A 22673-nucleotide genomic window follows, 5' to 3' on the forward strand; every position below is an offset into this window, starting at 1 on the left:
CACATACACACACACACACACTCACACACACTCACTCACACACACACGATTCCAGGCATATGTTTCCCAAGCCCTCATGACCAACTCAGTACTGATGCCCTAGAATAGAAGCAGAGGCCGGCAGAATCATGGCGCACGAGCTCCGCCTACTCTGTTCGAGCTGCTAGTTTAGTCATGGGCCTGAACACTGGAATTTTCATTTCTTTTCCTTCCAATTACCTTTCCACTCTGTGAGCAGCTGAGAGGAACAGGTAGCGTAAGCTATCATTCGGACAATCACTACTCCAACAGGCGTCAGGGCTCGAGGGGACAGTGTCACACACCAGCTCCGTCAAGACCCCGCATGTCTACAAGCAGGATTAGAATAACAGACGAGAGGCCAAGGACTACCAAGGACAAAGGGGTGGCTGGCGCTTTGCTCTTGTGGGTACGGAGAGTCCAGTGGGACACGTCAAGCCGTCTTATCTGTCATCGAGTGCACAGAGGCGCGGCTGCTCGGCAGGTCCACAGCTGTCACTTCCTGCAGCTAGCCCTGCTGGCATGCAGGCCGGACAGCGAGCGGCGGGGTCACAAGGATGGAAAGAGTGACAAGGTGCCCTCCTACCTTCCTGAGGCCCGGCTGATATGGAAACTGGCTGGCCTGGCGGTGATGGAAAGTATGAACCCATCCTCCTCAGGGTTGGGTGACTGAATGAATAACCAGCCTGGGGCCCATGCTAAGATATCACTGCAGCTCAGCGTGCTGGCTGGGATCCAGTCATGCCCTTCCTGGGAGCTCAAGGGACCCGAGTGCCCGGCCACGGGGGTAGGGGCCGCTGGTGTGAACACACAAAGCACCCGGCAGCATAGACGCTCCCTGCCGCTCCCCACCTGGGGGCTGGACTAAGGGTCCTCAGGGATCTGTAGTTCTTGTCCACTCTAGGGATGAGTCTGTGGCTGACTCACGATTGCACAAAGCAGGGCTAACTCAGAGCTTGCAATCCCCAACCCCCCACCCCCACACAGGAAACCCAGCAGAGCACCAGGGGGCGGACTGTGCAGGGGGATGCCTGTGAAGTGGGTTGGGGACAGTAGCGAGAATAGCTTTCGGTCAAAACTTGGGAAAATGTCCTGTGGATAAGGGCAGGGGAGCCAGGGAAACAGGAGCTAACAACGGAAGAGAGAAGAAAGATGGGAGCCAGGCTTCACTACAGCTACAATGCCACAGGGAAGCTGGAGGGACAGAAGAGGCTCTAAAGCCTCTGTTCTCCACTTACCAAACTGTTTGGGGACATCAAACAAACCCTAAAGATAGTAGCAAGCATTTCTGGGAAACTGGGAAAGGGGTGGGTGGTGGTGGGAGGGGATGGAGCGGATGCTGATGTAGAACTGAGGGCCAGGGACCCCGCCAGCTAGCAATCCCTCAGCAATGTGGGCTGACCTGGGCCCAGACACTTAGCCTTGCAGGCACCTTTCCCTGGCTGTGTCCGACTATGAGGAAGGCCCCCAGGCCTTTCCCAGCTCAGGGCTCAGGAGAGGCCCTCAGCCTCTGACGCCTTGGACTCACTGGAGCCACAGGAGGACACTTATCAGTGTGATATTTATTCAAGAGCCAGGTGCTGTCTTGGGTGCTGGGTGCTGAGCGGTCAGAAAGACAATTTCCTGGGCACAGCTGACATTTCAACAAAGAAAAGAAGGCGATGGTGTTCTGAGCTGTCAAGAGTGACCTGTGCCACGGGACAGCTAAGGACGGGGCACTGTGTGCTGGGGGAGCCTGGGAAGTGGTCTGCGAGGAGGAGGGACAGCCTGGGACCCACCACACGAGCAACTGCAGGAGGGCAGAACGGCCGGCCGTACCTTGCCAGAAGCAGAGTTGAGGCTCTGGAAGGCAAAGCAGTCAGTTCAGCCGCGTCCACCGAAGCTGTGGCATGCAGAGCTGCCCTTGATGTACTGGCAAAGTCCCAATGTGAGCAGCCAGATGTGGCTGGTGTTTAGGAGCACCACTGGCTTCTAAGGAGCCTGGCACTTCAGGGACGGGACAGGTGGCAGCCAGGAGACTGGCTGAAAGGCAGAGAGGAGCTGGAGAGATGGCTCGGTGGCTCAGAGGACTTGTTTTTACAGAGGACCCAGGCTCAACTGTCAATACCTACAGCGGCTCACAACTGCCTGTGATTCCAGTTTCTGGGAGTCTGATGACCTCTTCTGGCTTTCCTAGGCACTAGACATACAGGGTATACACGTACGTACACACACACACACACACACACACACACACACACACACACACACACACGTTTAAAAAAAGAAAAGAAAAGCAGCTGTGCCTACGCACACAGGGGACACAGAAATCCTCAGACATGCCATGTTTCATGTGAAGGCGCGTGAGGGTGTGGGGAAGGCGTGTGAGGGTATGGAGAAGGCGTGTGAGGGCATGTATGGAGAAGGCGTGTGAGGGTATGGGGAAGGCGTGTGAGGGCATGTATGGAGAAGGCGTGTGAGGGTATGGGGAAGGCGTGTGAGGGCATGTATGGGGAAGGCGTGTGAGGGCATGTATGGAGAAGGCGTGTGAGGGTATGGAGAAGGCGTGTGAGGGTATGGGGAAGGCGTGTGAGGGCATGTATGGGGAAGGCGTGTGAGGGCATGTATGGAGAAGGCGTGTGAGGGCATGTATGGAGAAGGCGTGTGAGGGTATGGAGAAGTTGTGTGAGGGCATGTATGGGGAAGGCGTGTGAGGGCATGTATGGGGAAGGCGTGTGAGGGCATGTATGGAGAAGGCGTGTGAGGGCATGTATGGAGAAGGCGTGTGAAGGTATGGGGTGCTCACTCTGCAGGCTCTGCTCTATACCAGAGGGGAAAATGTGCCGTGCTTGTTCATTCATTAGCTAGACAAGATATCAAGACAAGTCAGTGACACTGGGTCTACATACAACCTGCATTAAATCAGACACATCACCTGTGAGGTAGCCATTCAAACAGAAAACAGAAAATCCTATCTCTAACAGCCAAGTTACTGGAGTGGAGAAGTCATTTTCAAAGCCACTTGCTACAAAGTACAGTAACACAGACCACGTGAAACAGATGGCAAACAGAACAGGCGGCCCAGGTGGGAAAACGGGAGACAGGCAGCCACCAATCAGAGCAGCCCAGGACAGCTGTGTTCACACGGTACCCACAGGCTCCACCCAAGCATGACTAGCAAAGGCGCTACAGCCTGGACCCTTGACGCCCTGCAAAGGCCACCTCTAAGGGTGCTGGGGGGGGGGGCGCTGGACCCTGCCGTTCTCCTTAGGTTGCATTCTGGCCTTGAGTTAAACAGCTGTGTTCTGTGCACTCCCCATCGCTGCCCTAGAACCCTCCTGGAGAGAGGAAGGCAGGCCGGCCTGATCAAGACCGGGGCTGCTAAAACTAGGAGAAGAGAATGAACTTCCTTCTTAAGTCCAGTATTCCAGGAATTTTGTCATAGTCACAGAAAGCTGACTAAGAGAAGCAAGCGCATTTGATGGGAAAGCCCAAAAGGGTCATTTCCCCAATCCTAAGTTTGTATGGACCTGATTAACCTATGGCTTCAAGACTTCCCAGACTGCAGAGCAACAGCTGGCAGAGCAGGAGCAGAACAGGCAAATCCCAATGGCTGGGAGTCTGAACATGCCTCTCTCCACAGGGATCTCACCTGCTGCCTGCCCTCGGGCTGATGCCGCCCACCCCTAGCTCCCCTGGTTCTCAGGTCTTCAGACTCTTGTGGAGTCACCATACCTGTGTGAGTCCCCTGCTGGCAGGCGAGACACCAGGTGTGTCTCCACAGGACATCTACAGTTCCGTGCGTGGATCTGCTCACCAAGTCTGTCCTCTGGAGAACCCCAATCCAAGGTATCCCTCGGACCTCAGTGTAAAAGTCGCCTCCTCGTGTACTTTATCCGTGGCAATGATATGTGACATCATATGTTCTGATGTAGCCCCTGACTCACGGAAATGCACATTTTGTCTTGTGCTCCAGTGAGCCGGCTTGCTGCCAGAATGGATGTGTAAATCTCTGTTGGATGACGCGGTGGATGAATGGTGAAAAGTCTGGCGCATGCCAGTGCAGCAGAGAGAGAGGACAGCAGGCTCTGAGTCCCCTTCTAACCCGCACATCTGCCCCCCCACCCCATATCCCATCCGGCATGCAGCAGCACTGGCCCTTCCCAGGCTCTGGCCCCAGGCCACTGAGCTTTGCCCAATGCATCCCATTGGAGCCTGTGGCTGACCTGTGGCTGACCTGTGACCCTCAGTGGTCCCCGAGTGCAAGGTGCTCTGAGGGAGGGTTACAAGAGGACCAGACGACTATCTGCTCCATGCAGTCGTCCCGCAGTATCTAAGGAAATGGTGCCAGGGTCCGAACCCTCGGACACCCAGGTACATTATGTACAATGTTGTAGCATCTGAAAATAACCTATGCACATCCTCCTGGATGGCCTAAGTGCCCATGCTGGCACGAGGCTTTTCAGCCAGGCAGACAGTCCCTGATGGTGGTACCTAGCCAGATGCCCATGCTCCTTGGTCCTGTCACTGGATAAGACTAAAAACAAAACAAAATAAAATCAGGCTCTGTAAGTCCTAGAATCGGTTCCGGACTGCTGTTCTGCACACACCACTGGTGAGCTGCTGAATCAGGTTCACACAGGGGGGCAAAGTACCCTTCCCAGTTCAAGGCACAGATGGAAGTTAATACTAAAACGGGACAGTGTGTACCAGCACACCCAGCCCAAGCTCTGACCTCCTGCTTCAACAGAGCCACATTTCTGGGTCAGGAAACATCCCGGCCACTATCCCATGTCTTGTTATAAGTATGGAATCACTTACCTACCAAACCACGGGCTCAGTCATCTGTACCGTGTTTTCCAATTCTAGGAGGAAATAAAAACACACTTCCCGGCTGAGGTAGTGTCACCTCGGCCCTGATTTTCCTATGTAATGTCCCCAGCGTGCTCTAGTGCCCGACTCTGAGACATTGTGGCTTGGCTTCATTAGCTTGAGGGAGGCTGTGGGATGGGGTGGTGGCCCTAGGTCCATGGGAAAGGACCATGCTGCCCCCTGTGTTCACGGCACTGAAGAAGAATGCTTGCACATTCCTCCCTGAGACAAGCTCAACCGTCCCATGCTGTGTCTACAAATCCTGCCTCTACTTCCTATAGCTGATGGCCTCCACCTTGCTGGGCCCCAGCAGCTCATTACAGGACGATCTCCGAGAAACCTGATCACAGAGCGGCACAACAGGGACACACTCGGATTCTGGTGAAAATGCCAGGCACTGCTAAGTTCAAGAGTCTCAGCCTGATTCTTGCTGGCCCCACCCAACTGTCACCTGTTGAGGGTGCCTGAAACTGCCAGAGTCCCCTATGACTCTCTGAACACACTGGCTGGGCTGTCTTGAGTCTCCGTCTTCCATCTGGGGAGTTATGCACTGTTAGACGAGGCAAGCTCATTTGCCACTTTCCCGTCACTGACCAGTGGCACTCAGCAGCCCCGACTGGCTGGGCAGTGGGCTCGTTAGGAGACAGGCGTGACCACCCGTGTTACCTGTGTTACAGGACAGCTCCCCACTGCTACAGGGAGTCGAGGAGGAGACTAGGCTTCCAAAAAGATGGAAGCCGTCTAGAACGCTGAGCTAGATCCCATCTGCCCTCAAGGACAGAAGAATGGTTTATGCCCCTGGGTGACTGATGCCCCAGCCAGACCCAGAATTCTACAGTCAATAGGGAAGCAGGCTGGTGTTCTCTCGCTTTGAAATTCTGGAATTGGGAGGGAGGGGTGGGTGAAGTGTGCTCTTCTATGCTCATTTAGCATTGTGGGCAAGTGAGTATATTATGAGTTGTTGCAAAACAGAAAGGGGACAGAGATGCTCCCTACAGACTGATGACCCAGAGGAGTGTCTCTCCTGGCCCTTGAATCAGATGCGAACCTCCTAGAATAAACACACAGACGCTGAACAGATGAGGGCTCTGAGCTGCCACCCACAAGAGCGAACACATGGGAAGGGAAGGGTCTTGGAGTCTGAGGAAATGGCATTCTGTGCAGCAGAGAGGAGCGGCCACCCTTTAGGGAGCCCGTGGGCCCTAACGTGTACCATGGGGCCCCGTGGGCCCTCACATGTATGTACTGTGGGGTCCCGTGGGCCCTAACGTGTACCGTGGAGTGTCTGCTTCTTTTCCTGCTGCTGGGATAAAATACTGGCAAAAGCATCGTAAGGGGGAGAGGGTCACAGTGCAACATGGTGGGGTGGGTGGTCAAGGCGACTGCGGCTTGAAACAGCTGCTCACATGATGTCCACAGCTGGGCGCACACAGGATGCCCACGCAGCTGCTCACTCCCTTTCTCTACTGGCACAGCCCAGGATCCCAGTCGGGGAGTGGCCCCGCCCACTGTGGGCGGGGCTTTCCGCCTCAGTTTACACAATGAAGATAATGGCCCACAGGCAGGCCCAGAGAACTTCACCCAGGTGACTAGATTCCACAAGCTGACGGTTAACACCGACCATCACAGGAGGCACCGGGCAGGTCACAGCGCAAGGGGCTGAAGTGGACAATGACGGAGGCAGCCAAGTGCTTGAAGAGCTGCAGGTTCTAGTTTTCAGCATGCTCCCCAGGCTTTAGTGCCCTCTTAGGAAGCAGGAGTGAGTGTCCCAGGGATCCTGGGGTTAGACACAGGACAGACCAGGGCAGCAAGGGTGTAAGAACGGGGGCTCTGAAATGAGACGATGGGGGCTCATAGCTACCCCCCCTACTGGCCGCGCAATACCGAACAAGTGGCCCTCCTTCCAGAGGCCTAGAGTACTCCATCCAGAGAACTGGGGAAAGCTCAGAGGGCATGCTGGGAGCAGAGGGCCTGCTGGGAGCAGAGGGCATGCTGGGAGGCAGGAAACGAAAAGGGTCATCTAGGAGGAAGGAAAATGACTGAATGCTGAGGCTCTACTCCCTCAGGGCTTCCCCTGACCCTGACAGCAAGCTGGAGCAACAGCCCTGGGAGAGCAGAACCCAGCCGAGGGAGACCTTTCAGCAAAAGGCCGCTTCTGCCAAGAGTGCGCAGCTCGCTCGCTCGCTCAGCACCAATCCCCGTGTCTGGGAAGCGAGTCCCAGAGCTGGGCCTGCAGGTGGCTGCTGTTACCTAAGCCCCTGCAGAAGCTGCTGCTGAGGAAGGGGCCAGGGTCCCGTCACACCCAAGGATCTGACTTAACTGGCCACAGGCAGGACATCACACAGGCTCTGCTGCCTGCTAGGAGAAACCGTGTGTGTTAGTCAGTCTCCATCCCGGGGATGGAGTGCCGAGGGTGCCAACTTACGGAAGCCAGGTAGGGGAGGAAGGGTGAAGGCGGGGGGGGGGGGGGGGGGGGGGCGGGAGAATGGGAGAAGGAAAGCGAGGAAGGAACGGAGGGGGGCGGAGCTAAGGTTAGGAGCGTGCACCAGAATGCCTGGCTTCCCTCTTTATCCCATCACGCGGACTCAGGAATGGCAGTGTTCTCGCAAACGCTGGCCTCCCTAGGAGGCAGTGGTAGATCTAGAGCAGGAGGGCCCGGAACACAGATTCCCACTGCACAGCAAACCTTAGGATACAGGACAGCCAGGTGCAGGGCCTGAGCCACAGTCGGGGGACTCTGCCTACCGGCCTTATCTTGGCACAAGAGAGAGGTGACTTAAACCAAGAATTTATTTAACACTTGCACAAATACTTGGGCCAACCCAGCCTCGGGACAGAAGTGGGCTCAGTGCGGGTCTGTTCACTGTGCTGTTTGCTGAGTGCGAATACGGGGGTGGGGGTGTCAGCATTTGCATAGCGGAAGTGGAAAGAGGAGAGTGGGAAGGAAACACGGGGTGGGGGGACACAGAGACCCTGTCTCGAAAATCCAAAGTGGGGGGCACAAGCACAGAAGCAAACACTCCCGGCACACACAGGACGAAGGAGGATGGAAGAAAAGGTCCTGTGAGGCCGCCATCGCCAGTGAGGCGGGGGCCAGCTGGAGAGAGTCTGCGAGGTCAACGGGAGTGCGCCAGTTTACTCATATATGAACATAAACAAACAGCGCTCTTAACAAATGCTCAGAAATTCACAGAAAATCAGTAAATGATGGCAGCCATTTACAGAGACCACGTAACAAGTGACCAAGGAGCCCGCCAAGGTGGGGGCAAACAGGCTACTTAAAACAAGGTGTCCTTTTCCATCTGCCAAAGACCCCAAATGGCAAGGCACAGGATGCCACGGGGCTGGTGGCAATGTAGACACAGCCGTACCGTCACCCTGCCTCAGAGTCCAGCGCGTTTACACACAGAGAGGCTGCGTGAGAGGGCGCTGAGCAGAGTCACCCACAGCCGCCAGACGCTCATCAGTGCACAGGGCTGGTGGTGCCAGAGCTGAACCTCCGGCAGCCGAAGGGATGCAGGGTGCAGGCCCACCACACGCGGAAAGGCAGGCAGTAATCACACGGCACACGGTTGGCGGCACTCTACCCCACTATTAAACATGCGTGGGAGACAACACACGCCATGTCCCAGAAGCCTCCTCTAGCGAAGGGGCTAAGAGAAGAGGCCGGGTTTCTGTGAACGCTTGCAGTTTTCTTTTTACGGCTGCTTGTGTAATTACTCTGACTCCCAGAGCCACCTAAACGGTGCAGAAACCCACGGTGGCACCTGCCACACCGTGTGGAGGAGTGGGGCCCTCCACACTTCCCACCCTAGCGCTACCAATAGCTGTGCGGCCAGCACGGCACACACAGCAGGGCTGACAGCTGCAGGGTAGCTGTCTGCTGAACCCAGCCGGGGTGAGCTGTGCTCTCCGGCTTCAAGGAGCTAGATGAATTAAGGGGGCCCGAGAACTGGGTATGGATCGCTCGGCGCCAAAGGAGTTGAAAGGACTGGCCCACTTAATTAAAAGCGCAGCAAGGCCTTCAAGATTAAGAAGCCAGCACGCACGCAGGACGGCAGGTCACCTTCCCTGAAGCAGCCTCCGGCAAGCCAGGACAGCATTCGGAGATAAAAGGGTCACGGCAGGTTTGGCCTTCCGAGGACCAGACTTGTTAAAAGATGCCCAGCCATAGTCCAGCAGGGGGCTGGAGGCCAGCAGAGATGATTCTGAAGATCTGAAGAGGCGTTCATCTCCTAAAAGGAGGGAGAAGGGGAAGAAAGAAGAGGGAGGGGCAAGAGGGAGGAGATGTTCTAGTGTGTCCATGAGCATGAGCAGGTCTAAGCACATAGATAGCTCTGGTGGCCGATCAGTGTGCATATGCTTGTTCTGGGCCTACAGAGAAGTGAGCAGGTCTGAGCACACTCTCTGGTGACCAATCTGTGTGCATACACTTTCCCTTTTTTCGGTACTCAAGTTAGCAACCTGAAACAGGACTCTGCTCAGAATGCCCTAGTGTTTCTGAAGTAGTGGATTTCCACCAGTGAGTTCTCTGATATTTTATTGCGGTGGTCATGGTACTGGCACGAAACCAGGGCCTCACCCATGTCAGGCAAATGACCTTCCATGGAGGACATCCAGTCCTAATTACTTATTCTGATTATTTATTCGTATCATTTAAAAAGCCAAGTTTCTGGAAAGAAATCTCACAAACGTGTGAGCAGTGAGCAGCGAGAGTCACTCCATTAGTGACTCTCCTCTTACGGCAAACTGTCTCCGCCCTCAGCGCCTAACCAGTAGTGGCCCTGCGCCCCAACAGAGGAGGTGGCAGAAGGCAGCTTCCTGCTTGCCTGCTTCCTGCTAGGATGGTGTCTCTCCCCTCTGAGGCTGAAATACAAGCTGGTCTTTGCATCTCTGAGCATGACTGCTCCTGCTGCCTCCAGGGAAAGGCATGCCTGAACAGTCTTCAGCCAAGCAGGGGATGTTAACCCCCCCTGGTGGTGACCAATGAACGGCACAGGTACAAATCTCTTCACAGGCAGGGGCACCTTGCTCTTCTGAACAGTGTGGCTTGGGGACAGTCTGATGACTCCCAATGCCCTCCCTGCTGCCTGGGTCCCCTCAGCTCATTTATGTAGGATAGGAAAGGAGAAGTCTCTACTGGACCCAGGTTGATGGCGATGCCCAATCTAGGCTAAGAAAGGAGATCCGTGTTCAGCTCCAGATGTGCTAACAGCTGGTGAACACTTGAGCCCATCCCATCACCCACTAGACAAATGCAAGGTGGCTCAGCCACTTCTTCCCCTGAGCTTTGAGGGTGCCAGGGTGAAGCCTCTAGAGGCTGTGAGAGTCTGTGATGCTCACTATTTTTATAAAGAGAAGTTACCAGTGTCTGGGAAATGAGCAGGTGACAGCGTCTCCCTTAGAAGAAAGACCAGAAAGGTGTCACACATACAGAGTTAGCACGGGTGGTAAAATGCTAGATGGACGTACTTAGAGTTCGTTTGGGTGTTACTAATTTTATAATTTACCGCCCAAACTGGAAAGCTGTGCTACTGAAAACGCCCCTAGGCCGGAGTAGTAGTATGCATTTGTAGTCTGGTTTACTTCGGAGGCTGAAGCCAGAGGGTTGCCTGAGGCCAGGAATTGGAGGGTAACTTCATGGGAAGGGGGAGGAGGAAGAACTGATTTCCCCAGACAATAAGCATAAAGCAGGTGGACGGACAGCTACTGGATGTCCTCTCAGTAAGGTAAACCTGCCGTGATATTTGGAAAACTCTCTGCTGTCAGACTTTAGACAAATGCCATTCTAGTGTTTTGGCAAACCTTCAGACAGTAGCTGGACCATTTAATGACCAGGGCTGGGATCACTTAAATCCTCTCTGGTGCAAGATCATCAGATTAATTTTACATGAATTTCCAGAATCAACTAAAGGTGCAAAGTTTAAGTGTCTGAGATTCACCCTCCTTTAGCCACAAACTAATAGCACAAGACACGCTGGGTAAGGGGATGGAGGGCCGGGGGAGGGGATGGAAGTCTGGAGGGAGGGGATGGAAGTCTGGGGGGAGGGGATGGAGGGCTGGGGGAGGGGATGGAAGTCTGGAGGGAGGGGATGGAGGGCTGGGGGAGGGGATGGAAGTCTGGAGGGAGGGGATGGAGGGCTGGGGGAGGGGATGGAAGTCTGGAGGGAGGGGATGGAGGGCTGGGGGAGGGGATGGAGGGCTGGGGGAGGGGATGGAAGTCTGGAGGGAGGGGATGGAAGGCTGGTGACCTGGAGATACCTCATCTTGAACAAATTCTAACTGGGGAGAAAGTCTGACTGAACCTGTGGGTTTGGGGAGCAGGGAACAAGGGACAAGCGGGCTGTGGCAGCCTTAGGGAGAATAGTACACTGTGGCTCTGAGCTAAAAAAAACAAAGGCCTCAGAGGCTCTACTCTAACCTGCTCAACCCATAGGAAGTAGACAAGGTTTGAACAAGAAAGTAATTCGCCCAACAACACATAGTTCATCACCTGCATGACGTGCGCAAACATCCCAAATTAACTTTTACATCTTCCCTGAGGCCTGTGATTTCAAAAGTGAGACGCTGACTGACTGTCTGGGGCAGTAGGCCTTCTTAAACAGACTTTCCTAGACTTTCGGTGGAGACTGTGGTGGTCTCTGCAACTGAGGAGGATGAGGAGGATGTGTCTGGGCTCCCACAGCTGGTTTGGGACTGTGTAGTGTTCAGAATGTGAGTGGTACCCAATAAACATTTGCCGGATGGGCGCACACATGGGTGGGCGAGTGCAGTGTGCAGTGCTGGACCCAGGGCGGCCTGGCTCTGGCGTCAGCACAGGTCAGCTTCAACACATGCCAGGATCGTCCCACACACCCGCTCAGTGCAAAGGCACAGGGAAAGGAGCAACTGAGCTGTAAAGAGTCTGCACCCTACGAAAAACAGGTCCCTCAAAACCCTCTGTGGATGAGGCGTGCAACATCCACATGGCTCCTCCAGGTGCAGTACCGTCCCACTGTGAGAGGGTGACAGCCACGTAACCTGGGATTAGAGTCACTGAACGCAGCACCTGAGCAGTGAGAGGACACCGCGGTGCCTATTTCAGAAAGGGACGCAATGTGTTCCATACAAACGGCTTAGTGAAGCACTTGTTACAAAGTTAACCAGGAATGCAAAGGTGGCTAATTAGGCACTGACTGTTTCTCCTCTATCAAATGCACATGCTGAAAACACAGTGTGGCTGGACTGGGAGATGAAGGAGACGAAGTCTCTAAGAAAGTGAGTAACCCAGGATCCAAGAGTGAGGCCTTTATGCCCTTACAAGTCCTCATAAAAGGCCACAGAAGGGCTCCCTGTCTCCACACACCAGGAATGGCCCTCTGATGACACAGTGAGAAGGCGCCACCTGCAGGCCAAGGACAGAAACTTCACCCTGACCCAGTCACAGAGCCTCCGAGCTGTGGGAAAATCAAAGTCTGTCAATGGTGTTTGGCAAGGCAGACTAATGCTGTGATAAAGTAAGGAAAGCTACTGTTTGTTACCTTGAGTGCGGGGGGGGGAGAAACTCCAAAATAAGCTCTTTAGATTAAATAACATTTCTGTCTTCTAATTCTAAATTCAGGCCAATCTCAAATACCCCTCTCTACTGGGTTAATTATGATCGCCGTGGGAATTTCATACCTCGCCTGTCAAAATTAGCAACAAAAGGAAAAGTACTGGGCCTTCCCAAGCTGGTCAGGGTTCGGTCTCTCCCATGCAAGCTAACTGGGCTTATCCTCTGAGTGCTGTGGTGGACGACAAGTTCAGTCCCCCATTCCTTCTGGAAATTCCGTGAAAGCTTGTGATTTTCGGGAGCTGTGTAGTGTAAATACAGCCCATCAAGTAGGCAGTTTGTGTAAGCTGCAGAGGCTAAACGTGTGCTCTGTGATGAGGTTGAAATGTAAAAGAAAACAAAACAAGAAAACCTTAACAAACACCCTTTTGCCTGTGGTGGGGCTTGAACTTGGGTCCTTGAGCAAGGCACGAGAAAGCTCTACACACTGAGTTCTACCTCAAGTCTGTTTTAATAAACATTTCTAAAAGATTAGTAGCTCCACAGAAGCCTAAGGGGTTTATAAGGAAACAAAACAAAACCAACAACCAAGCAGGCGTGGTGCGGGGCCCTGCAATCCCACTTGGGAGGTGGAGGCGGGAAATGCGGGATTCACAGTACTGTCAGCACACAGGTGCTTTCGGAGGCCTGAAAGAAAGTAACCAGCGCAACAAAGTAACCAGCGCAACAAAGTAACCAGCGCAACAAAGTAACCAGCGCAACAAAGTAACCAGCGCAACAAAGTAACCAGCGCAACAAAGGCCCCTGTGCTGCTGCTGGGTGCTCTGTTCTGGGGTCTGGAGACCCACCTCCTGCCTCGTACTACGTGTACTTACGTGTACTCACGGCGTCCATAAGTACCACCTCTCCCTCTCAGACGGTTAGGGAGGGGTGGTTGGTTCCATCCACTCTCACATTCCCTTGCTTTTGCTCTGAGGGAAGCCAGCAGCCACACTCTGAGCTGCCCTGTGGAGAGACCCAAAGGCAAGGGAGAAAGGGGACCCCCAGTCTTTAGCCATCAGAGGACTGAGGCTCCCAGGAACAGCCCACAAGAAATCTCCCTCTGCCAGTCTTCATGTGAGACAGACGATGCCTGAGTTCAGCTTTGGGCCAAGCTCAGACACCCTGAACCCCACAACCACACCCTTAGTTCACCCAAGTGTTGGGCCAGTTTGTTGCACAGCCCTTGAAAACTGATACAGTGACTCACACAGTGGTTGAAAGCTGATACAGTAACTCACAAGTGTGTTACACAGAGGCTGAAACTGATAAAGAAACTCACACTGAACCTTCGCTAGACCCCGGTCACCCACCCCCCCCCCCCCCGCCAACTACTACTGGCAACCCCATTTCACAGGCAGAAAAACCAGGACACGGGTTGGGTAAGTGTGGCAGACCGGGGGAAGACTATGCTCCTAACCACAATGCTACACTGCCTGTTTGTGGACAGGTCATGACAGGGTTTCTAGAGACTGAATTTTAGACAACAGGAAGCCAAGCCTTACCACACGGATGCTCCTAGCTCTAACGATCTCCTGACCATACATTTGGACATGTTTATTTTCCCCCAGATTATTGTGATGTGACGGCTAGTCTTGGGTGTCAACTGGACTACATCTGGAATTAACTAAACCCTAGCAGCTGGCCATGCCTGTGAGGGATTTTTCTTGGTTGGAGTATTTGAGGTGGGACACTCACCCCCAGTCCAGATCATCTGAGATGAAAAAAAGACCCACCCTAAATCTAGGCCACACCTTCTGGTGGCAGCTCTCTCGAAAGGATGTGGGAGAAGGAAGCTTATTCCTCCTGCCTGCCTGCCATCACTCATGGCAGGCCTGTCTATCATCACCCAGTGTTCAAGGGTGTTAGGACCCACTTCTTTGGGATGCCAACGTGGACCAAAATCCAGCATCTTTCTAGGACTTCACTAGGACTGCAGTACCAGATTGGGACTGCTGAGACATCCAGTCTCTGCCACTGAGCAACTACTGCATCCTTGGTCTTTCTGTTAGGAGACAGCCATTGCTGGACTACTTGGACCACAGGTCTGTAACGCTCTCTCTCTCTCTCTCTCTCTCTCTCTCTCTCTCTCTCTCTGTGTGTGTGTGTGTGTGTGTGTGTGTGTTCATTCTATCAGTTCTGTCCTTAGAGAACCCTGACCGATACAGATGCAGAGGAGTCATTTTTACCATCTAATTCTATAGGAAACCTGCCGCTGCTAGAACACAGAAGAGTCACAGTGTCATCACCTCAGTATCTGCTGGTTCTGACAGCAGACTTACAAAGGGAACTCCCCCATAGCTCTGAAAATGGGCCCTAATAACTGGGCATGACACATGTATAACCAAGGGGTGTATTCAACACACACACACACACACACACACCGAACACCACATACCACACACCACATACACACACACACACACACACCACACACCACTGCACAGAGGCAATGCATTCCTAGAAGTGAGGAACCCAGCCCTTTACTGCCTGGCGCTGAAGGCAAGACCATTGTGTTTTCCAGTCACAGTTTTAAAGGAGATAAACAAAGAGACAAAGGGCGCAGCCTGAAACATAAACTCAAGAGTCAACAGCCTCAGTCTCTTGCTCTATCACGAAGCCTATTTTTCTGTCGCCTTATGTAACTGTCCCAAGGATTGAAGAGTCTGTAGTTGTAGGCAAAGTAACAGTTACAGCTTCTGTTATGAAGAATGCTGCAAGGTTTGGTGGGGGCCTGACGGGGTGGCAGAGAGACTAAAAATTTAAAAAGGGAAACAAAGCATGGCTATAAAGAGCGTCCTGTTTGTGAAGCCAGAAATTCTAAAACCAAGGAAATGGTGGGTAAATTCTAAACCAAGCCTTGCACCTAGCTAACGCGGATTTTTACAGATTAACACAGCATTCCCAGTATGTCCAGATGAACACCAGACAACAGAAGAGGACTCTTCACCCAGGATCTAAGTCTGAGAGAACACAGGCTTTGCCCCCAATAGGCTGAAAGGTGAAACCACCTAGACGCCACGCTCTCCCTCATCCCATCCCCAGGACGCTGTATTTCCAGTGCTACACAGGCTGACTTGGCATGGAAGCACACAGAAACACTGGAGTGGAAGCTGTGGACACTGGCTGTACCGCTGCATTCCCCCACAACACTTCCACCATCAAAATTACCATGGAATGCGGACTTGCCAAAAGTCCATGGTCTGCCCTCGGGGACCGCATGCATCTAGAGGTCAAAGGAAGGAAGGTGACCCCTTCTTTAGAGTAAAGCGAGGCTCTGTGGCCACTTCCTAAAGACACAGGCCCTCTTACTGATAGTCAACAACCCTGCTTAGGCTTCAAAGTCACACAAACGGGCATGGAAAGGGAGCATCAGGTCAGAGAGCCTGACCTCCGCTAAGGACCGGAAGAAATCAAGGCACCGGCAGGCTGGACATCTGCTTAGACGGGACCCAGTGACCCAGCATTCCGTGTTCTCTTTAAATTATGCATTGCCTCTTTCTCCCAGCCGCCTTTTCTCCCCACAGGGTTTCACGCTGTAGCTCAGGCTGGACCACAACCTGTGTAGCCCAGCTCTCAAACAAAAGACAATCATCCTGCTTCAGCGCTTCCTCCAAGCACGAGCTACCATACCTGGCTAAGACCACCCCCCTTGTAGCTGAGGCACTGCTGGATTTGACTACCCACCCCAGCTCCCATGCCTCTGAATGGGGTTAGTTTGGACAAGGGGGTTTTTCAAACCTCCCTTGAGATTGGCTGGGGTGGGGGTGACAAGGTGACTGAGTGGATGATCCCTTGATACAAGCAAGACTGACTGTGAGTCCCAGAGCCCAGTGAGAAACCTGAGGCCAGGGCCCCCATGTAACCCCAGGACTCCCATGTAACCCCAGGGCTCCCATGTAACCCCAGGCTCCCATGTAACCCCAGGGCTCCCATCTAACCCCAGGGCCCCCATGTAACCCCAGGGCTCCCATGTAACCCCAGGGCTCCCATGTAACCCAGGGCCCCCATGTAACCCCCTCCCATCTAACCCCAGGGCTCCCATGTAACCCCAGGGCTCCCATCTAACCCCAGGGCTCCCATGTAACCCCAGGGCTCCCATGTAACCCAGGGCTCGCATGGTGAGGTGGGGGCAGAGACACAGACAGGAGGCGCACACAGCTTTCAGGCCAGCTGCAGAGCCTGAGAACTATGAGAGACCCTGCTTCAAAAACAGGACAGGAGGGGGGGGGGAGGAGGAGGGACAGGAGGGGGGACAGGAGGAGGGACAGGAGGAGGGACAGGAGGAGGGGACAGGAGGAGGGACAGGAGGAGGGACAGGAGGAGGGGGGGCAGGAGGAGGGGACAGGAGGGGGGACAGGAGGGGGGACAGGAGGAGGGACAGGAGGAAGGACAGGAGGAGGGGGGGCAGGAGGAGGGGACAGGGAAAGAACAGATTCCCAGAAAGTTGTCTTGACTTCACAAGCACATTCTCCCACCCAACACACACACAATTTTTAAAAACAGGTTCCAGGGTGCAGGTACAGTTGGACTCTCCTTGCTGGGCGCAGGGCATGTACGTAAAGAATTTAGGATCCCTGCTTAAGCTCCTTTTATGTAGATCAGAATATGTGTTATTAAAAGAAAATTATCTGTCATGGATCATAATCACTTTTTAAAGAAATGTGTGTTCAGTAGAAACAAGTAGATTCTATGTGATTTGCAGACACAGCCTTCGTGCAAAGCTCTATCCATCAAATAACACACATTCATGTTTGAGACAATCAAGGCAAGTTCATGTTCCCTACTGTCTCTGCCCTGTGGACGCCAAATGGGAATTCTGAAAACTGCCCATTAGCTTGGTGACGGCTAGGGAACCAACTAACCAGTGCCAACAGCCCAAAGCACAGGGATCAGTGGTGCAAAGCACAGCCTTGCTTTCTAAGTAGAAGTATTCATAAAAAGGAGCAGCTAGTAAACGGGGAATGCCAGGCCATATTCGCCCAAGTAGAAAATAATCTTACTTTAATAAAGGTTTCTACTCAGTTGTAACTGTATGAACCTCTCCAGTGAGATTACATGAATGATGATAGTTTTTTTTATGTAGACATTTAATTAACATATTCTACTAAAAGCAAATCTCACATATCCGACTCACATATTAGTAGTTAGAAAAGTTTCAGGAATTCTCAAACACTTGAGTAGCTCAGTTTCTTCTTTTCCTTTAAGACTAAGGTTCCAGAATCAGGAGAGCCACAGGTACTGAGTTTTCTTCTGCAGGTGCTCACTCCGCCCCCGCCCCCACTCCCCCCCACACCCATGGCCCTTCAGTGCTAGAAAGGGGCATGCCAGTTCCAGGGGCTTGCGTTAGCCTTGCTGTCAAACCTACCTATTCCGGAAGATACATTTTCAATCTGCCACCCAAAGGTGACCCACAGACGGAAGGTTGAAACCCCAGAGCCGCACTAGCTAACTGGGAAACAGTGAACTTTCTGGAAGGCCTACCAGTGACCTGCCATGATGAACGTTTTTTGTTAGGTTGTCTTCCTGTGTAGAGCTATTAGCCCAGTGGGCGAACGATGTCTGCATCTCTTTAACCCTCAGGACTTGCATGAACTGGCAACCCATCAGTTCCAAACGCTGCCCGTCCTGTTGATTCTGAAGTTCCAGACCTCGGGGTGGAGAGAAAGGGGGGAGGACCAGCCAGGCTCCATGTCTCTCTCCTTCAACACCACACCTGGCCATTAAGCAGTGTCTGTCCCAGCAACCCTGACAATGACCACAGCCTATCCCTACTTCCTCTCCTGCCCACCCACCTTCCTTCCCCGTGGGGCAGTTCCCACCCACTCTGAGGTTAGCGTCCAGCCCTCTGGGAACCCTTCCCCGGTTGCTCTTCAGACCTCCCCACCACAGCAAGCTGCCCTGCAAGGCTCTCCTGTAGCTCACCCTGGCATCAGCAATCCTGCTGCCTTTGCATGGGTCCCAGTCACAAAACTCCCCTAAGGAGCTTCTTTCTGCCAGCCCAGTCAGCCTGTGCAGGGGCCATGCTGGGCCACTCAATCTGATGCATCAGTGAGTATCTCTGTACCACAATGTCAGCACAGCCCTTCGGGGACAGACCCCACCACTGGATCTGGGATGCCCAGGCTAGGCTCCTTCCCGGCGAGCACCACAACTCCACCCCTTCAGATCTAGTGCTCCACAGACAGCTCCTCACAGGGATTTCCAGCCAGGCTGCTTCCTCTCCTTGATCTAGCCTCTAGCTGCTGCTCGAGGCCAATGGTCTGGACGTCTCTTGTGTGGCTCCTAAGGCTGCCCAGTTAGCCAGTTCTCTGGCCCAACGTCCTGAGCCGTCAATGTGCAACCCTGTGAGGACCTGGCTGCCACCCAGCCTGCCACCTGTCACTTCTACCTGTTTCTGTTTCCTTTACATTGTACCCAGTGCTGGTAAGCAGGCATCTGCACTGGCCTGTCCTGGGGGCCCTGACAGGGTTCGCTCCCAGCTGCAGCCACTGAGAGCACGGCCCGTGCACATTCACTGTTCCCTTTTAAAAGGGCCCCGCCCACCCACCCCCACCTCGTTCCCTCTGTCTGTCTTCCCCTCTCTCTCCTGCTCTCCTCTCTCCTGCTGCTCCTGTCTCTGAAGGCTGGCCTCCCCCTTACCTTTCCCCCTCTTATGATCCCATTCCCTAATTTTAAAAACCCTCTGCTTCACATGGCGCCTTTCTCTCTTGAGCCAATCTGTTCTTGTTTGTTTTAGGCTCCACCTGTACAGATTTAGGCAATCAAATCAGTTTTTTTTTTCTTCACAAAAACTGCACCAGCAAGAACATGTACAGACCTTCCCTTCTTGTCATTATTAAAAAAACAAAAAACAGCATTTAACAACTATTTATATAGCATTTACAACCCAGTGGATGTCATAAGTGACTTAGAGATGAGTTAAAGCACGTGGGCTGATATGCTTAGGCTATTTGTAAGCATTACACCCTTTTACATGGAACCTTTGCCATTCGCGGAGTTTAGTATCAGAGGGTGTCCCAGAACCAAGAACCCACCACAGACACAGGAGTAGGTGAGCTTAAAAATCCCTCACGCACTTGCTTCTCTCCTGCAATTGTTCATCTCCACGCTACCCAGAATCCAAGCCCCAAGAAAGTGACAAGCTCACCCCCACCCCTACCTGTGAGCCTGGAACCTTGTGTGGAAACCAGCACCAGTCATTAGCAGGAACCACCTCATTCACAGCAGGGACTTCTACTCCCTGAGCCCTCCTCCGCCTGCCCGCCCGCCCGCATGTCACCTTCCGCCACAGCTGATATTTACCTTTTCTGTTTCCCTCAACCAAACATGTCAGCAAAGCTCCCAGCGCTTGGCGCTGGGCCCATATGTCAATGAACTGTAGCTGAAGGTCACTGCAGGGAGACCCCACTGTGTCTTGGTAATTCATAATTCATAAGCCCGTTTACTCTCAGGAAGGATTTACAGTGACCGTGTAAGCTTCAGACATCCTGTGCAAAGCAACAATTGTCACAGTTCAGGGCCTCCCTCATCTCTGTAGCAGACTTAGCTCTGGTCAATCTCTGTTAGGGACCACAGGGTCTCTCTCCTTCCCGAAGCCAGATGACTTCATCGTGGGGCTGTTCTTACTTGCTTGGGTGCCTGGTAATTCATACATTGTGTGGAAAGATCCCAAAACAGCATTGTCTTCGGATCTGCCCCCCTTGGCCAGCTACTAATTTCGACATTTACTAAGATTCGGTTGTGGGGCTGGCTGGGGGATGTGAGGGTACAACAGAGAATAAAACTGCAATCTTGCCTTCAGGGCTAACAGCAAGTGCTGCTCCTCACAATGAGTTATCACCCGAAGTGGCCTGGGAAGCAGCTATACCTTGTCCCTTCAGCCCCTGGCCAGCATTTACTCGGTAGAGGAGGGGGTTGCCTCATTCATTGGGAGAAAGGAGGAAACAGACGTGACTCACTGTTCATAAATAGGACGCCGGCTCTGCATTCGCAATCTGCACTACTGGAAGAAGAGCCCGTGTTTGGGTGAGGATCCTGGTTGCTCATTATCTTGCGGTTGATTGGCCAATTTTGGCAGAATGGTGTTAGGGGGAAGGGGGCCCCTTCCTACACCTTTCGGGTATTCAGTTCCTTCCAGGGGTGACATGCCACCCTCGGGGCACTCAGTACACTGGGAGTTAGGTGTCCCTTCCCCTCCCTGATGCACACAATTCTGACACTCCGGGAAGGAGAGGGGAGCAGGTGAGAGCAAACCGCGGCAGTGGGGAGGAGGAATTGATCCCAAACCCTGGGCGACCCCACTGGATCACGACCCGGACCGCGTAGGCGGTGCAGGAGGAAGCCCGCCCCGGCCGCGCCCGGCAACAAGTGTCCGCCCTCCCCCCGCCCCGACGGCCGCACGGCCCTACCCGGCACAGGCCGTCCACGAACACGCGCGGGTCCAGGTGGCAGGCGATGGTGGCGCTGGGCAGGTCCTGCAGATCCACCTCCTCCATCTCGCAGTCGATGAAGCTCCAGTCGCCGCCGCCCTCGTCCGCCCCGGCGGCCGCGGAGAAGGGCGCGAAGGGCCTCAGAGTCACCCCGGGGGGCGCCCGCGCCGCGGCCGCCTCCGCCGCCTCCCCGAGCCGCGGCCCCGCCACGCCGTCCTCCATGCCCGGCGCGCGCTCCGCTGGGCTCCGCTGGGCTCCGCTGGGCTCCGCTGGGCTCCGCGCCGCGCCGCCGGCTCCCGCTTCACCCCGGCGGGGTCACCGCGGCTCCGGGACGCCGGCTTCCAGCGCCCGCCCCCGCCCCCGCCCCGCGCGCGCGCGCCGCCGGCCTCGGAGCGCGGATCCCGAGGGACACGAGGGCGGTCCCTTTAAGGACGGCTCGCGCGGGCCACTAAGTCCCGCCCTGCCCACAGGCGCGGCCAATAGCGCGGCAGGGTTTTGTCACGTGAGGCCCGGCCCGCCGCCCTAAGCGTGACGCCTCGGGGCGGCCATGTTTGTTAGGGGCAGAGGCCTGGCGCCAGCCCTGCTGCTCTGACAGCTGGCGGTGCCTGTTGAAGGACACCAGCCCGGGGATGCGTGATCGCGGCGGGCGGGCGGCGTTCGGAAACATGCCTGGCAGCTTCAGGGGACTTGGACGAAATCAGCTGGAGGGAGGCACTTCTCAGTGGCCACGGGCAGCCTTCGGAGGGTTGAATGACACCATGGAAACACGCCTTGCGTTTGTATTTCAGCTTATTAGTCCAGCTCTCAGATAATTTTTAGCACACAAAATAATGGGTTTCAGTAGTATATTTTCATATGTGTGTGTGTGTGTGTGTGTGTGTATGTGTGTGTATGTATGTGTGTGTGTGTATGTGTGTGTGTATGTATGTATGTGTGTGTGTATGTATGTGTGTGTGTATGTATGTATGTGTGTGTGTGTGTGTGTATGTGTGTGTGTATGTGTGTGTGTATGTGTGTATGTGTGTGTGTGTGTATGTATGTATGTGTGTGTGTGTATGTGTGTGTGTGTATGTGTGTGTGTATGTGTGTGTGTGTGTATGTGTATGCATAGACAGATACCCTCGGGTTCTTCTCACGGCTGTCTCCCACGCCCCTCCCTTGAGCCCTTTCCCCCAACGTGCCAGCCTCTTTTCTTCCCTCTAAATACTTCACTTTCCGCTTTGGTGTTGTTGTTGTTGTTGTTATTATTACCGTCCATAAAGCTGGGCTGGGCAGTGGTGGCACATGCCTTTAATCCCAGCACTCGGGAGGCAGAAGCAAGCGGATCTCTGTGCGTTCCAGGCCAGCCTGGTCTACAGAGTGAGTTCCAGGACGGCCGGGACTACATAGTGAAACCCTGTCTCGAAAAATATATATATAAAATAAAATACCATGCATATCAGTTCCTTTTCTGCTACTATGATAAAATACCATGGCCAAGGCAACTTATTAGAGTCTGAAATAGGGTTACAGAGGGATAAGAGTCCACTTTGGTGGTAAGATCACAGCTATAAGTAACAGGCATGGCAGCAGGAGCTGGAAACTGGGAAATGACAGCTCTGCCACAAAGCCAACCTAAAGCAGGGGCAGTGAACTAGAAATAGGGTGAGACTCCTCTACAAATGCCCATCTCCAACGGGGCATTTCCTCCAGACCTCCCAAACCTCCCCAACCCTGCCACCAACCTGGGGACCAACTAATCAAATGCCTGAGCCCACGGAGGATGGGGTACACTACTCATCAAGCCGCTGTATACAGTAGGA

The 22673-nt window shown here is 53.8% G+C and overlaps 1 protein-coding gene across 1 annotated transcript in view; it reads right to left on the reverse strand.

Annotated features, from left to right (window-relative positions):
* Rcan1 (regulator of calcineurin 1) overlaps positions 1 to 21108 on the reverse strand; it is a 68117-nt gene extending 47009 nt beyond the window's left edge. Inside the window, exon 1 of the mRNA XM_051191905.1 lies at positions 20851 to 21108. Within this exon, the coding sequence (XP_051047862.1) occupies positions 20851 to 21093 (243 nt within the window). The 5' untranslated portion in view covers positions 21094 to 21108. The remainder of the gene's footprint in view (positions 1 to 20850) is intronic.
* Between the last annotated feature and the right edge of the window lie 1565 nt (positions 21109 to 22673).

Source organism: Phodopus roborovskii, unplaced genomic scaffold, assembly GCF_943737965.1.
Source record: "Phodopus roborovskii unplaced genomic scaffold, PHOROB, whole genome shotgun sequence".
In the NCBI taxonomy this organism is placed as follows: Eukaryota; Metazoa; Chordata; class Mammalia; order Rodentia; family Cricetidae; genus Phodopus; species Phodopus roborovskii.